Source organism: Procambarus clarkii, chromosome 43, assembly GCF_040958095.1.
Source record: "Procambarus clarkii isolate CNS0578487 chromosome 43, FALCON_Pclarkii_2.0, whole genome shotgun sequence".
NCBI classification, from domain to species: domain Eukaryota; kingdom Metazoa; phylum Arthropoda; class Malacostraca; order Decapoda; family Cambaridae; genus Procambarus; species Procambarus clarkii.
Window position 1 is genome coordinate 34,260,939 of NC_091192.1, and position 18,471 is coordinate 34,279,409.

Sequence of the window (18,471 nt, forward strand, 5' to 3'; positions counted from 1 at the left end):
TGCTGCACTTTGTCTGGGGATTACTCATCATGTATGTGTGCTAAATAATCATAAGTGAGGCAGTTTCAAGTTGAGGATTCCTAGGTGCAGATATCATAGATGAGACATTGCAGCGTGGCACCTTGGATTATAGTGTACACCAAAGGTTAATAATTTACAATTCAGTTGAGATAACCATTTTGATTATTCTATGGAAGTTGATGATAATTATGCATTAATGGCAACAATCTTAAGCTAGAACAATTGAAATCAAGTATTGCAATGGTAAATTAATATCAATGTGACTTTGTGAACTAGGAATGAGGGAGATGAATTAATTAGCAAAATTGAATGATATGAAGAAAATGTTATTTTAAGTAATGTATGAACACAAATGATGATGATAACTAATAGTTATGGACAATTAAATGGTTGTGATAGTGGCATTTTCAAGTTAAATTTTCTTTCTAGAGACCCAACCAACATTACATGTTCTTGAGGAATGTCTTGTGCTGTACATATCACTTCCTGCTAGGTAACCAGGCAACATCAGTGTGAGTAATTACCTAAGTGTAATTACCTAAGTGTAGTTACAGGATGAGAGCTACGCTCGTGGTGTCCCGTCTTCCCAGCACTCTTTGTCATATAACGCTTTGAAACTACTGACGGTCTTGGCCTCCACCACCTTCTCACCTAACTTGTTCCAACCGTCTACCACTCTGTTTGCGAAAGTGATTTTTCTTATATTTCTCCGGCAGCTTTTTTTCGTTAGTTTAAATCAATGACCTCTTGTTCTTGACGTTCCAGGTCTCAGGAATTCGTCCCCTATCAATTTCATCGATTCCTGTTACTATTTAGTACGCAGTGATCATATCGCCTCTTTTTCTTTTATCTTCTAGTTTTTGCATATTTAATGCCTCTAACTCCTCATAGCTCTTGTCCTTCAGTTCTGGGAGCCACTTAGTGGCATGTCTTTGCACCTTTCCCAGTTTGTTGATGTGCTTCTTAAGATATGGGCACCACACAACCGCTGCATATTCCAGCTTTGGTCTAACAAAAGTCGTGAACAATTTTTTTAGTATTTCTCTATCCATGTACAGTATTTAAAAGCAATACTGAAGTTAGAAAGTGTAGCATAGGCTCCTCGCAAAATGTTCTTAATGAGGTCCTCAGGTGACAGTTTTCTATCTAAAACCCTCCGTAGATCTCTTTCTTTGTCAGAATTCTTAAAAGACTTCTCACATAATTTATGGGTTGTGTGGGGTCTATGTTCTCCAATTACACACTCCATAACATGGCATTTATTCACATTAAATTCCATTTGCCAAGTGGTGCTCCATATATTTATTTTGTCCAGGTCTTCTTGAAGGGCATGACAATCATCTAAGTTTCTTATCTTCCCTATTATCTTAGCATCATCAGCAAACGTGTTCATATAATTCTGTATTCCATCTTGTAGATCGTTTATGTAGACAATGAACATCACTGGTGCAAAAACTGAACCCTGTGGTACTCCACTTGTGACATTCCTCCAGTCTGATACATTGCCTGTGATTACTGCCCTCATTTTTCTATCAGTTAGGAAAATTTTTAATCCATGTTAGCAGCTTACCTGTCACCTCTCAAATATGTTCCAGTTTCCAGAACAACTTCTTATGTGGAACTCTGTCAAAAGCCTTTTTTAGGTCCAGATAGATGCAGTCAACCCAACCATCTCCTTCCTGTAAAATCTCTGTGGCTCGATCATAGAAACTGAGTAAATTCGTTACACAGGATCTTAAAGATCGAAAACCATACTGTCTGTGTGATATTATATAATTTCTCTCCAGGTGTTCTACCCATTTAGTTTTAATTATTTTTCCAATATTTTGACTATTACACTTGTAATGATACCGGTCTATAATTAAGGGGGTCTTCCCTGCTGCCACTTTTGTAGATTGGAACTATGTTAATCTTTTTCCACACATCAGCTACGACTCCTGTACACAGGGATGCCTGAAAAATCAGTTAAAGTGGAATGCTGAACTCTGGTGCACATTCTCTCAGAAACCATCGTGAAACTCCATCTGGACCAACTGGTTTGTTCTTACTTAGCTCCTTGAGCATTTTTTCCACTTCATCTCTAGACACCTCTATATACTCTATGTTGTTCTCTGGAATTCTTATTGTGTCTGGTTCCCTGAAGATCTCATTTTGTACAAACACACTTTGAAATTTTCCATTTAATGTTTCACACATTTCCTTTCATTTTCCGTGAATCTGTTTCCCATTTTCAACCTCTGAATATTATTTTTTACCTGCAATTTGTTTTTATGAATTTATAGAATAGGCCTGGTTCTGTTTTACATTTGTCCATAATATCTTTTTCAAATTTTCTTTCTGCCACTCTCCTCACTGCCGTGTAGTTGTTTCTCGTATCTTTGTATCGTTGGTATGTTTGGGGGTTTGGCCTCTTCCTGTATTGATTCCTTTTTTGTGTCTTTTGGTCTCTGGCCCTCTCGCTATTCCTGTTGAACCAATCCTGTTTCCTGGTTCTGCATCTCTGCTTTGGTATAAATTTTGTTGTGCCATTATCATATATTTCACAAAACCTGACATAAATCTCATTTACTTCATGTCCTAACAACAAGTCTTTATAGTCAAATTCCTTAAAGAAATGTCTGAGTTCCCCATAATGACCTCTCCTAAAATCAGGTTTTTCAACTGCTTCAATCTCATTTTCTTCCAGATTATAATGCTTTGCAAACTTTATTCCTAAAAAGACATGGTCACTTTTACTCAAGGGAGGAAGGTACTGAATGTCAAATATCTCTTCCTCTTTCCTGATAAATATCAAATCTAGCATGGAGGGAACGTCCCCTTCCCTCATCCTCGTAGCTTGTTTAAAATGTTGAAACATGAATGTTTCCAAGATGAGGTTTACGAATCTACAAGTCCAAAAGTCCTATGTTCCAGCTTCATATGCTTCCCAGTCTATTGATTTCAAGTTGAAGTCGCCGACTATCAACAGTCGTGATCTTTTTTTATCCGCTCTCACTATAATCTCTCTCATTATTGTTATAAGACCCTCTCGTTTATTATCCAGCTCCTCCTTTTTTCCATGTGTTGCTTGGTGGTGGACTATATGCATTTATGATCGTTAGTTTATCATCCTGAGTGCTGATTTCTAATGCTATTATGTTAACTTCTCGTGGATTGGCAGTCATTATTTCGTTTACCTTTAAGTGTTCTTTCACCAGCACAGCAATGCCACCGCCTTTCGTAATTTTTCTGTCCCGTCTCCAGACTGAGTAGCCCCTTGGGAATATGACCTCATTTAAAATATCATCTTCAAGTTTTGTTTCCGTGAGTGCAACAATGTCTGGTGTCTGCAGCTGCATTACATCATTTAATTCCAGCATCTTTGATCTCACTCCACCTACGTTGGTGTATACAATTTTCAGGCACATGTTCCCCCATTCCTTATTATTCAATACCTCTTTCTCTAGGGATTTTGTTGGTCTGCATTTTTGTACCATTTTACTGGTCTGCCTACCCTTATCACTTTGAAGAAAAAAGAATTGATTTCACCTTCATTTCTGCTCTCATTTAAACGTTGTGAGGGATATCTTGTGTTGTAACTATCACTTCCTGCTAGGTACCCAGGCAATGTCAACATTAGTGAGGGAGTATATGTGTCATACCTGTCACTGGTGCGAAGGGCCTGGAAGCATCAGTGTTAGTAAAGGATGTCAAATGTCGTACCTCTCCGTTGGGACAGTTGTTAGGCGCATTGGCGTGGGAGCACTGCGAGTTGCCGCAGTTGGCGCAAGACATCATTTCATGTGAATTTCTGTTGCTAGGAGGGACATCCCCAATGCCACCACAAGCACTGCCGTCTGAGCCCGCAGGACCACCAGGCCGCTTTCGTTCCGTCTGTAAATAAATAAAGCTCCAGGATGATGCTAAGGCTGATGGACAAGGTCTAATGCTATGATCATGCAAGCCATCTAAATCTATGTGACTGATGAAATTAATCAAGAATAAATGTGCGTGGAAGCTTAATTGGTTGAGGGCTCAACCAGCTTTCAAGCGTTGTTCTAACATTACTTAACATAATACAAATATTTATAATGAAAACAGTGCAAGATAAACCTTAAATTTTAATTAAAAGCTGGCAGTGAATTTTGAGAGCCTTTGTCGTAAATTATGATCCTGCAAGAAGATCAACAGATTAACATTGTTATACTATAATGGCATGAAAGATGCACACAATGAGTGAAACAGGTGGTGCAGAATAATTAGCGCTGCATTACAATGATGATACCAGATAACTACTGCTTTATGCCAATTATATGAGAGACACGATGCATTACAATGGTGCTACACATCAGCTAGTGCTGGAGAGAGGTGGTGCCAAACAAACCAGTGATGGAGAAAAGGCACAAACCAATGAGGATGGAACAGTGTATGAGCCACTCACGCTAACACCTCCCAAACAAAACACACAGTTTCATGCAGAGATGTCGGCATTCACACAGCCTAACTGAAAGGTAAAACTATCATTTATATATTTCATCTTCTTCTACTGTCTATTTGTCTAGTCAGTAGCTGTTAATCCAACTTATATTCACATAATATTGGAATGGGTTATCATCTATGAACATCTATTTCCTTGTTACAAGTGCAGTAACAAGGAAAGCATAGGTTATTCCCCCCATATAGAAGCTATAGACATCTACTTCCTAACATGAAAATATACAGTACTAAACCTACATTTTGAACCTTAACCCTTAAAGTGCTGCTTAATTCATATGTTCTTAAGAGTTCACTGGATTAAAGTATGGCTTACTTCATATGATGTTTATCACTATAAAATGTAAGAGAAATGCGTTCAGCTTATATATCCCAGAAATTGACAAGATTTCACACATCTATCCCTTACCTGGAAACACAAACCGCAACTGTCTCTATTTTCCGCTTGTTACAACTTGTAATATAGTTGTTCCATCTTGGCTTAACGTGTTTATGACGTATTAGAACGTTATTACAACTTGCTATATTGGTTGTTATAACTGGTTAGGTTTTAAAACTTGTTCGAACGTTGTACCAACGTCGTAGTTTCGGTGTGTTTGGCGGGATGACTATGATTACTTCACCTGTGTACTGCACACCCATTTAATAAAACAATCATGTGTTGCCCATAAAAAATTATTCCTGCCCTCCAATTTTGACAATTCTATATTGTCAAAATGATCATTGGAAACGAAACAAAATTTTGTCTGTGATGGAGCAAGGAAGTTCCACTCTTGATGGTCACTGTGAGATTAGTCCCCCCCCCCCCTCTGGCTCTTGCCTTAGCGGCTCCGTGGGTCCGGAGTTCCCGCTAAGATTGGCCGGGAAGCCGGTCGGCCGAGCGGACAGCACGCTGGACTTGTGATCCTGTGGTCCCGGGTTCGATCCCGGGCGCCGGCACGAAACAATGGGCAGAGTTTCTTTCACCCTATGCCCCTGTTACCTAGCAGTAAAATAGGTACCTGGGTGTTAGTCAGCTGTCACGGGCAGCTTCCTGGGGGTGGAGGCCTGGTCGAGGACCGGGCCGCGGGGACACTAAAGCCCCGAAATCCTCTCAAGATCTCAAGAGAAGATATTTTTACTTAATTATTAAAATTTCTCTGAATTCTTTTTATCAAGTTTTTTGCAGTAATATTATTCAATAGTGTGTAATTAAAGGAATTTATATAATTAAATGTATGAACATTACTACGCTAAAAAATATAGTTAATTTTTTAGTGACACATATTATGTTATTAGAACAATAAAAGCCAGTGTTTTTGCCATTATAATCTCATAACCAGGATCAAAGGTCAGCCTGGCACCACACACATCTCGTACTAAGTTGTTGGTACATGCAATGAACCTATTTTACTTTCTTCATATTTGTATCGATATTACCTTATTTTTCAAGTGCAATGATGCACTGGGCTGTCAATAACAGTTTTTGCTGTTCTTACACTAAATACACACGTCAAATACAGTACTGCATAGGTATATCTTTATAAGATATCTGTATATCTTTATAAGACATAATGAACCACCAAGTAATTATGGTGGGCGTGGTCTTACAATCTTAGCACAGTACAGAGTCACATGCTACCAACAAACGATGCCAGCAGACGACCTCTCAAGACACAACAGAATACTGTACCTTCAGTATACTATGCACATCTTTAAGTCTAGCTAGGTGGCCACAACACTGCTATTATCATCAGATTTCTATTACTAGATTAGGAATATGATTAATTTTCCACAAGATTAGTTTCTAAAGGAACCTGAGGTCCTTTTGTATGATGCACAAAACGTCAGCTGTGTGCTGTGAATATCTGCCTCCTGCTGTGAACGTCATAATTAGCATTGTGTTCACTGATATCTGAACCTTGAGCATAGCTTTATTACAGTCAGGATCATCTATGACACTTATCACAAAATAATTGCAGTTACCTATTTTATTCATCATTATTTAGTGGTGGTGTGGGCCGGACCTACACTATTGTGCTGTTGCATACACCAGCCTTGGTCACTCTAGCAGTACTGAGCCTCTTACAGTCAGGAAGGACGCAGACAATTTTTTTTAAGGTGGCATCTCTTGACCACAATACTGACAAACAGGATGTGAGCTCTGTGTACCCAAACAAGTTTTATATTCCTCCCTATACTTAAAAATGCCGAATCTTGTTCGGCTCTACCTATCAGCCAAGATATATTGGTTTGCACAGTTTATAAAACTTCTTATAATATAGTAATTCATCAATTATAGTTTTTTGGAACACTTCATTAATTTGAAAATGTTGGGAACGTGTGATATCGTCGTTCCTCATAATATTTATATACACTCCTAAAGTTAGATAATTTTTTGGTAAGTTTCTTCATTAACCCAAATTATTTTACACTTTCTCAAACATTAGAAAATATAATTATGTCAATATTAGTATTTAATTAATATGAAATTTTAAACATTTAAAAATAGAATACCGAAAATAACTTGTTCTTTTATTATGTTTGCTCCATATTTTTAATACATACACACAAAAATAAATTGTGATTATCTAAATAATTGCAAATAATGTCCACTGTATATTATACACTGTATATTATACACTTGATAATAGAACACAAACTCATCTAATTTTATAAGAAATATGCTGCAGCCATGTAAATTCTTTGTCCTTCAACTTCAGATATTTTACATTTGCAAAAACATCTTGGTTTCTTGGTGTGAAACAAACACACACACACACACACACACACACACACACATATACACACATATATGAAAATATAATATATGAAAATGAGAAAAAATCTATGAATTTGACTACATCTTATGACTATATGCCTACCACAGTGTGCATAGAGTAAGAATGATACACAAGTACATTACATTGCCAGTGAAATTTAAGCCAATGATAAATAGTGTGAGCTGAAAGCACAACATTGGTAACAATACTGTATTCCTCAAATTTGTTCTATCATGCAGAACTTGTTCATCAATCCATTCATGAGCTGTTACTGAGAGGTGATTTGCTCCATTGCTAAGTCACGACAACAAACATGCTTTTGTGCAAAAGTACCTAGATATACTGCACCTTCCTCAACATTTCCCCAAATTGCTATTTTACCTGCCATTAAAAATTCCTCTAATACAGTATCACTGTTCATTCAAATATCATGACAACATTTAAAAACTTTTATCACTTAATTTTCTGCATATTTGCACAAAAAATATGAAGTATAATTGGCCAATTAAGTAATGATGGTGTGGTAACAGCACAGTGGAGGCTTATGGCGTGGTAGGTGCAGGCGAATCAGCTGGGGGAAGGTGTGAGTGGCCAATGAGCGGCCTGGACCTGGTAACCAAACCATGGTGTGTCAGTCGTTAGTACAGGAGAGTGGCAAGTGGAGGGAACCAGATGTGGCATGTTGAACGTTACATTAGGAGGCTGATTACATAATATTAAAATAGTGTATTCAAAATACATACTTGTTAAATTTTGGGGGGACATTTTTATTTTGTTTCATAAGTCTTATGATCAATAGTGTTCTATATTTATTGATTTGGATGAATGTTTATAGTTACAATACTTCAAATAAAGCAAGTTGTCTCATAACATGAGATGAAATGTTTGCATGTGTGCGTGTATAAATGTACTGTATAAATAAAAGTATCCAACATTAAGACTATAGACTCCTTCATACTGTCTTTCACCCATAAACATGAACTCACACCAACATACAGTAATACATGATAACTACGCAACGTGAAAGCAGTACTACCTGGTGAACTGTCTTGTGGGAAACATTCATTTGTGAATGTGCATCACAACCAGATTTGTTTTCCTTCTTAAAAATCATCCACTAATATGTGAGACAGTGACACTGTATATGTTGCATAGTACCATGCAACCCAAACTGGCAAAGGCAGCTACTTGCAATACCTTGTATACTACACAGAACTGATGCAAAGGGTAGTGAGCCTGCTGCTACTTTGTGTTGGAGGGGGCAAGGGGGAATAATTAAATTTCTAAGACAGTAAAGAACGAAGCAGAGAGCTCAGTGATGCAACACTAAGGACTAGATTCATGACACTAAAGCATTAAGTCAGGGTCAGCTGGTAGTGACAACAGGGCTGTGGGCTCCCATCACTCCTCTACTGCAGCAGTCTTGCCGATACTTCAACTATCAAAGGCTGGGGTTCATATGGGTGTTACCAGCTGGTAGTGACTCAAGTAACTGTTCCTGAAGACTATCACGGATGCATGGAATACCCAATTATAAGACCATCAAATGCAACAAACCCTGACATAACACTCCATGCCATTCCTTTAACAAGGTGTTACTTACAAGGTAATCCCTCTACACAGGGAGCCATAATCAAGGAAATAATTTTAAATTAATTGAAATGTATTCCGTATAGTATGTTTTAATATAGTTCATGTATTCATATATGCATCTGAAGATATATCAGCATGTTTCATTCAGTGAATAGTCAACTCTAGAACTAACTTGGCTAAAAATTACTCAGAATACAATAAGGCACAAAATGGGCATCGTCGACATCTACTCACAGCGACCAGGCACTAGTGGGGGAAGCAGTATCTATCTACTATATTGTTAGGTTACACTGGAAGCACGCCCACCATGGCTCACAAAATGAATGTTCACTGCCACATTACCAAAGCTCCAGTAGCTATGGCATATTAAACTACACTGAGTTTTAGACCGTACTTCTGCAGGGACAGTTTTTCGTTTTAATACTTTAATACCAGGATAAAAAACTGATAAGAAGTTTCTTGACAATACTGTACATGTAAAAACTCGATAAAACTAAGCTGCCCTCTGTTGATGAAGCTAGCCTCATATGCTGATGAAACTAGCCACTATATGCTGATGAAACTAGCCCCCATATGCTGATGAAACTAGCCCCCATATGCTGATGAAACTAGCCCCCATATGCTGATGAAACTAGCCCCCCATATGCTGATGAAGCAGCCCCCATATGCTGATGAAACTAGCCCCCATATGCTGATGAAACTAGCCCCCATATGCTGATGAAACTAGCCACTATATGCTGATGAAACTAGCCCCCATATGCTGATGAAACTAGCCCCCATATGCTGATGAAGCTAGCCCCCCATATGCTGATGAAGCAGCCCCCATATGCTGATGAAACTAGCCCCCATGTGTTGATGATGCTACAGCCTCATCTATTGATACAAATAAATCCCCTCTTTGTTAACAAAGGTAAACCCCTCTATTGATAAGGGTAAATTCCCCCCCTCTGTTGATAAAGCTGGTTCACAATTTGATGATAACAATAAAAATCTCCCTCTGCTGATGAAGCTAAACCCCCTCTGTTAATGAGGCTAACCCCCCCCCCCTTCCTCTGTTGAAGTTTTACCCCTCTAATGATGAAACTATAGCCTCCTCTGTTGATGAAGCTAAGCTCCCCCTCTTTTGATGAAACTAATCCTTCCTCTGCTGATGAAGCTAAACCCTTCTCCTGCTGATGAACCAAAGGTTCTCTCCTATAATTCAGTGTAACCAACTACTTAAAATGAAAAATAATAATGAAGAAGAAATGTAAATGTGATAAAAGGAAAACAATATTATACAAGTTGAGTGCAGATTATCTGAATATGAATGTCCATGTTCATCAACTGTAAACCACGTGAGCAACAGAAATACGAACAAGCTGGAATGGTCCCCCAAGCATATATGCGAATGAAAACTCCACGCCCCAGAAGTGACTCGAACCCTGAGTTTTCATTCGTATATATGCTTGGGGACCATTCAAGCTTGTTTGCATTTGTGTTGCTCAAGTGGCCCCACAAAGTGAGGTGATTTGATGAAATAACTATGCCCAAGATTACCATCAAAGTGCCGTCGGGATGGTGGTCAAATAGTCTCGGCTATCATCCTCTTTTGTACGGTCACTGATGGTCGTGTGGTTAAGGTACCATGTACACCAGTTGCATTGTGCTCCTGGCGGTTTGGGTTCGAGTCACTTCTGGGGTTGTGCAATTTTCACTCATATATATATATATACATATATATATATGTCGTACCTAGTAGCCAGAACGCACTTCTCAGCCTACTATGCAAGGCCCAATTTACCTAATAAGCCAAGTTTTCATGAATTAATTGTTTTTCGACTACCTAACCTACCTAACCTAACCTAACCTAACTTTTTCTGCTACCTAACCTAACCTAACCTATAAAGATAGGTTAGGTTAGGTTAGGTAGGGTTGGTTAGGTTCGGTCATATATCTACGTTAATTTTAAATACAATAAAAAAAAATTGATGTCATACATAATGAAATGGGTAGCTTTATCATTTCATAAGAAAAAAATTAGAGAAAATATATTAATTCAGGAAAACTTGGCTTATTAGGCAAATCGGGCCTTGCATAGTAGGCCAAAAAATGCGTTCTGGCTACTAGGTACGACATATATATATATATATATATATATATATATATATATATATATATATGTATGTATGTCGTACCTAGTAGCCAGAATGCACTTCTCAGCCTACTATGCAAGGCCCAATTTGCCTAATAAGCCAAGTTTTCATGAATTAATAGTTTTTCGATTACCTAACCTACCTAACCTCACCTAACCTAACTTTTTCGGCTACCTAACCTAACCTAACCTATAAAGATAGGTTAGGTTAGGTTAGGTACGGTTGGTTAGGTCATATATCTACGTTAATTTTAACTCCAATAAAAAAAATTGACCTCATACATAATGAAATGGGTAGCTTTATCATTTCATAAGAAAAAAATTAGAGAAAATATATTAATTCAGGAAAACTTGGCTTATTAGGCAAATCGGGCCTTGCTTAGTAGGCTGAGAAGTGCGTTCTGGCTACTAGGTACGACATATATATATATATATATATATATATATATATATATATATATATATATATATATATATATATATATATATATATATATATATATATACATATATTTTTTTTAACTGAAAACTCCACACCCCAGAAGGATTCGAACCCAGACAGACAGGAACACTATGCACCATGGCATACCTGGTTCCTTAACCACTCGACCACCGTGACTGAACAAAAGTCATTGGTAGCCGAGCTATATCCCCAACAACTTGACAGCATTTGGTGGTAAGCTTGGGCATTCATATTTCATCGAATCACCTCACTTTGTGGGGCCACGTGAGCAACACAAATGCGAACAAGCTTGAATGGTCCCCAAGCCAATATGCAACTGAAAACTCCACACCAAATAAAGATTCGAACCCAGACAGCCAGGAGCACTATGCACCATGGTGTACCTCGTTCCTTAACCACTCAACCACCGTGACTGTACAAAAGTTATTGGTAGCCGGATATAGCCTCGGATGCCAATGACTTTTCTTCTCATTGAAGAAGCCATCTCTTAACGAATTGTAAAAGATCTTTCAATAGGAACATAATTGAATCTGCTTTAATACAGATTACAAAACATGTAATTTGAACATTAGCAGTGGTTTATGTAATGTAGATCTATTTTTGATTAATCAGTTAAAGGGCGATTTGAGTTGGATCCTTGATACACATTTGTCTCACTAATTCATTGTTAATCTTATGCTATTATTATCCATGTATGGACTTATTGGCCCATATGACGCAGCTCTTATTTATATCCACCTAATCCCATTCAATATATTTGTCATTGTACCTCACTACACTTCTCATCTCTTTCCTGCCTATATATATGTCCAAACTTACTGACTTGTAAATCATTACTTCTGAAGATGAATTAATAAAATACGAAAGTACTTAAGGAAATTCCTGTTTCAATTCTTTCTCCGTGGTCTGACACTGTCACATTTTCATCACGTGTTAATTTTCGTGATTTACACACACACACACACACGATATATATATATATATATATATATATATATATATATATATATATATATATATATATATATATATATATATATATATATATATATATATATATAAATAAAACTGAAAACTCACACCCCAGAAGTGACTCGAACCCATACTGCCCGGAGTACTATGCAACTGGTGTACAGGGCACCTTATCCACTCAACCATCACGACCGGACAAAAGTTTTTTTTTTTTTTGCAGGGATATTCCTGTGCGGGCCCTAAGTCTCTGGCTGGCCCACTAAGTGTTGCTTGTTTCTGTTTTACTTGGGCGGAGTATGAGTATTTATTACTCGTATGGTCGCTTCAGTAAGATTTTGCCGGACAAAAGCTGATGGTAGCCGAGGCTATTTCCCCATCAGCCCGCCGGCACTTTGATGGTAATCTTGGGCATAGTATTTTATCAAATCACCTCATTCTTTGGGGCACACGTGAGGAACACAAATGCAAACAAGCCTGAATGGTCCCCAGGCATACATGCAACTGAAAACTCACACCCCCAGAAGTGACTCGAACCCATATTTCTAGGAGTGCTATGCAACTGGTGTACAGAGCACCTTATCCACTCGACCATTACAACTGTGATGGTCGAGTGGATAAGGTGCCCTGTACACCAGTTGCACAGTGCTCCTGGCAGTATGGGTTCGAGTCACTTCTGGGGTGTGGAGTTTTCAGTTGCATGTATGCCTGGGGATCATTCAGGCTTGTTCGCATATATATATATATATATATATATATATATATATATATATATATATATATATATATATACATATATATATATATATATATATATATATATATATATATATATATATATTTATATATAAATATATAAATATATATATATATATATATATATATATATATATATATATATATTTATATATAAATATATATATATATATAAATATATATATATATATATATATATATATATATATATATATATATATATATATATATATATATATATATATATATATATATATATATATATATATATATATATATATATACACACAGTGACACCTCGGCTTACGAATAAGGGGTATTTACGAACTTTTCGGGTTACGAGCCAAATTTCTTCGTGAATCAGCTTACGATCTTTGCCTCGAGTAATGTAGTTTGTTGATACACGTATGGACGACCTAGCGTGTGGTTCCTGGTGGCACGGTCGCCCGCACTTCAGTTTGCCAGTGCCTTCCGCTTAGTGACAATCGTGCAAGAATTCTTTGTAAAGAATTTAATTGTTTTTCGGCATTTTTGGGTTTTGAACATAAAAGTCATTATTATATATCACGCCATGGGTCCCAAGATAGTCAGTGGTAAGGTTCAACCTGAGGAAAACATGTGAGGATGACCATAGAGGAAAAACAAGAGATCATTTATGAACATGAAAATGGTATACAGGTTGTTGAACTAGCTAGTCAGTACAACAAACTTTCAGGGAAGGAGGAGGCAGTAGAGGATGTCCCTTCCTCATTAATTCAGAAAATGTGTGTAGTATGGGAAGAACTGCAAAGTTTTGCTAAAAAGACTCACCGGGATAAAGCTTTAACAGGCCGTTGCATTGACCTTATTAATGACAATGTGATGTTTCACTACAGACAAGTGTTAAAATGTTGGGAAAAACAAATGTCTTTAGACAGATTCTTAGTAAGACAAGCAAGCAGTGAGCCACAACCAGTTCTTATTGGTATGCCGGCAAAACGTAGGAGAGAGAGAGTACCCCAGGGAAGTCATCAGTGCCTCATGTTATATTGGAAGAGACTCTTTTTTCCAATCACTAACACCTCTCCTCCTCCTCACCATCTTCCATAAGCTAACAAGTCATCAATAAAGGCAAGCTATAACTTGTACCTACTATAGTACTAAATATTTGTGTGAATTAGGCGTGAAAAGTATTTTGTAGTTAATATTCTTGGGAGTGTGTAACGGATTAATTCAATTTAGATTATTTCTTATGGGAAAATTCGTTTCGGGCTACGAACCGTCTCTGGGAACGAATTAAATTTGGAAACGGAGGGGAGGGAAGGGGGGGGGGGTACGGTATACACTTTGCCTGCACTTAGGAGAGTTAATGGCATGTGTGGAAGGTGGCAAGGCAGAGGAAGATAAATGGTACTCTCTGTCAGGGGAGTCCTCTACCATTATCAGAGCTTTGTCAGGGGTGATATTTTTCAAGAAAACTTTGCATTTCCTATTTTGCACAGATTTCTTTTATTAGAGAACTAGATTTAGACATACGAAATTTGGTATCAGGAGCAGAAACGCGGGCACTACTTTCATATTTGATATTTTGCGTTTTTCATTTCAATCGTGATTCAAATTTTCTTTTTGCTTGGCTCTTATCACTAAATATCTTAGGTGCCATGGTGACTTATTTACACTAAGAATAAAACAAATACCCAAGAAACCTTAGAGAAGTCTAGTGGTGTTGTGCACTGAACGACAGCTATGGCAAAACTGAAATATCAGGTACATGTAATTACCTAAGTGTAGTTACAGGATGAGAGCTACGCTCGTAGTGTCCCGTCTTCCCAGCACTCTTTGTCATATAACGCTTTGAAACTACTGACGGTCTTGGCCTCCACCACCTTCTCACCTAACTTGTTCCAACCGTCTACCACTCTGTTTGCGAAAGTGAATTTTCTTATATTTCTTCGACATCTTTGTTTAGGTTGCTTAAATCTATGACCTCTTGTTGTTGAAGTTCCAGGTCTCAGGAATTCTTCCTTATCAATTTTATCAATTACTGTTACTATTTTGTACGTAGTGATCATATCACCTCTTTTTCTTCTATCTTCTAGTTTTGGCATATTTTATGTTTCTAACCTCTCCTCGTAGCTCTTGTCCTTCAGTTCTGGGAGCCACTTAGGGGGCATTAGTTCCAAATATGCCAAAAATATGCAATAAAGAAAATTAGTTCGATTTCAATCAAACCTTTTGACGAGTTGTGTATGAAAAGGGTTTAATTTGGCCCAAGTCTCAGCATCGTAGCATAAATAGGAAGGGAGAAAAAAAATATTGAATTATGTGTCAAAAAATGTCCAAAATGGTAAAAAATTTACATCAAACACAAGTGTCAACTGAAATTATGTCTATGACTCTCAGTTGTCACAATAGCATATAATAAAAATATTTAATAATTAGTTTCATCCCAAAAATATTTAGTTAAAATTTTTTTGTTGTTGTTTTTGTTTTTCTTATTTGTTTATCGGACGATTTGCATGAAACTTATACACCTGACTGCACGTAAGCCTAACTGTAAGGGTGGCAAGGGTGCCAGGAAATTGTTTGATGTCAACCTCAGCCACAGATGGCAGCACCTTAGACTTTATTTTTTACTTATTTATTTCAAGTAACTTAAACGTTCCTATAACTCTTTCATTTTTTATTCAATTTACATGAAACTTACACCTTATATGTAGAGTTTATGTTTCTATAATCTGTTTCGAGCTTTCTGTCCTAAGTTCATTTATTGATTGTATAATAGTAATAAACTATGATATATTTGCATATTTTTTATGGAACTTTGACTATTTGTATTAGTAAAACTAAACACATTTTTAAAAATCCGCAAAACAGATCCTTGTATTATATGCTAATGTGATAGAAAAGTGTCATAGAAATGATTTCATTTGAAACTTGTGGTTGTAATTTCGATTTGAAAATGTGTAAAATTCACTGGAAAAAAAACTCCCTTTCTATTTATGCTACGATGCTGAGACTTAGACCAGATGAATCCCTTTTCATATACAACTCGTCAAAAATTTTTGATTGAAATCGTACTAGTTGTCATATTTGGCTTGATGCCCCCTTAGTAGCATGTCTTTGCACCTTTTCCAGTTTGTTGATGTGCTTCTTAAGATATGGGCACCACACAACCGCTGCATATTCTAGCTTCGGCCTAACAAAAGTTGTGAAAAATTTCTTTAATATTTCGCCATCCATGTATTAAAAAGCAATTCTGAAGTTAGAAAGCGTGTCATAGGCTCCTCGCACAACGTTCTTTATGTGGTCCTCAGGAGATAGTTTTCTATCTAGAACCACCCCTAGATCTCTCTTTATCAGAAGTATTTAAAAATTTCTCACATAATTTATAGGTTGTGCGGGGTCTATGTTCTCCTATTCCACATTCCATAACATGGCATTTATTCACATTAAATTCCATTTGCCAAGTGGTGCTCCATATACTTATTTTGTCCAGGTCATCTTGAAGGGCATGACAATCATCTAAGTTTCTTATCCTTCCTATTATCTTAGCATCATCAGCAAACATGTTCATATAATTCTGTTAACCAACTGGTAGATCATTTATGTAGACAATGAACATCACTGGTGCAAGAACTGAACCCTGTGGTACTCCACTTGTGACATTTCTCCAGTCCGATACATTGCCTCTGATTACTGCCCTCATTTTTCTATCAGAAAATTGTTCATCCATGATAGAAGCTTACCTGTCACCCCTCCAATATGTTCCAGTTTCCAGAACAACCTCTGATGTGGAACTCTGTCGAAACCCTTTTTTAGGTCCAGACAGATGCAGTCAACCCAACCATCTCTTTCCTGTAACATCTCTGTGGCTCCATCATAGAAGCCGAGTAAATTCGATGCACAGGATCTTCCAGATCGAAAACCATACTGTCTGTCTGATATTATATAGTTTCTTTCCAGGGCGAGAACGTTGGGCGTTCTAGGGCGCTTGACAGCTGGGTGGACAGCGCTCGGATTTGTAGTCCTGAGGTTCCTGGTTCGATCCCTGGTGGAGGCGGAGACAAATGGGCAAAATGTTTTTTTCACCCTGATGCCCCTGTTACCTACCAGTAAATACGTACCTGGGAGTTAGACAGCTGCTACGGGTTGCTTCCCCGGGGAGGGGGGTGTAACATAAAGGAGGCCTAGTCGAGGACCGGGCCGCGGGGACGCTAAACCCCGAAATCATCTCAAGATAATCTCAAGATAACCAGGTGTTCTACCCATTTATTCTTAATTATTTTTTCCAATATTTTGACTATTACACTTGTCAATGATACAGGTCTATACTTGAGGGGGTCTTCCCTGTTGTCACTTTTGTAGAGTGGAACTGATAGCTTTTTTCCACACATCTGCTACGACTCCTGTACACAGGGATGTTTGAAAAATCAGCGAAGTGGAATACTGAGCTCAGGTGCACATTCTCTCAGAACCCATGGTGAAACTCCATCTGGGCCAGCTGCTTTGTTCTTACTTAGTTCCTTGAGCATTTGTTTCACTTCGTCTCTAGACACCTCTATGTGCTCTATGTTGTTCTCTGGAATTCTTATTGTGTCTGGTTCCCTGAAGATCTCATTTTGTATAAACACACTTTGGAACTTTTCGTTTAATGTTTCACACATTTCCTTTTCATTTTCTGTGTATCTGTCTCCCATTTTCAACCTCTGAATATTATCCTTTACCGGCAGATTGTTTTAGTGAATTTATTGAAATGTGTTTATGTGCGAGTGCTGAGCAAACGAATGAGTACCGAACATGAACACAATGTCCAAGTGGCGAAATGTTTGAGTTGGGAGCTGTTCGAGCACCGAGGTGCCACTGTATCAGAAACAGGATAGTTAAGGCCTACACCCTGTGGGACTCCACTGGTGACACTTTGCTACGTTGAGACCTCACCCCTCACAGTGACTCGTTGCCTTCTGTAGCTTAGGTACTCCCTTATCCAATGGAGTACCTTCCCATTTACTCCTGCTTACATCTCCAGTTTGTAAGCTAGTCTCTTATGAGGGTATTTGTGCTTCAAAGGCTTTCTGGTAATCCAAAAGTATGTAGTCTGCCCACCCTTCTCTTGCTTGCCTAATTTTTGTTGCTTGATCATAAAAATCAGTTAATACTGTGAGGCAAGATTTGCCGTCTCTGCGTGTGTGTGTTTTGTTATTATTATTATTATTATTATTATTATTATTATTATTATTATTATTATTATTATTATTATTATTATTATATTTTAAGGAAGGCATTAGTTTTAGCTTTTATTCTAATTATTCCCTTGTGTT

General features: G+C 37.6%; 1 protein-coding gene across 4 annotated transcripts in view; it reads right to left on the reverse strand.

Moving 5' to 3' along the window:
- Positions 1-18,471, reverse strand: part of pHCl-1 (pH-sensitive chloride channel 1) — a 545,535-nt gene that overhangs the window by 16,721 nt on the left and 510,343 nt on the right. For all 4 annotated transcript variants that reach the window (XM_069300230.1, XM_069300229.1, XM_069300228.1 and 1 more), the window contains exon 11: positions 3,724-3,894. In XM_069300230.1, the coding sequence (XP_069156331.1) occupies positions 3,724-3,894 (171 nt within the window). The remainder of the gene's footprint in view (positions 1-3,723; positions 3,895-18,471) is intronic.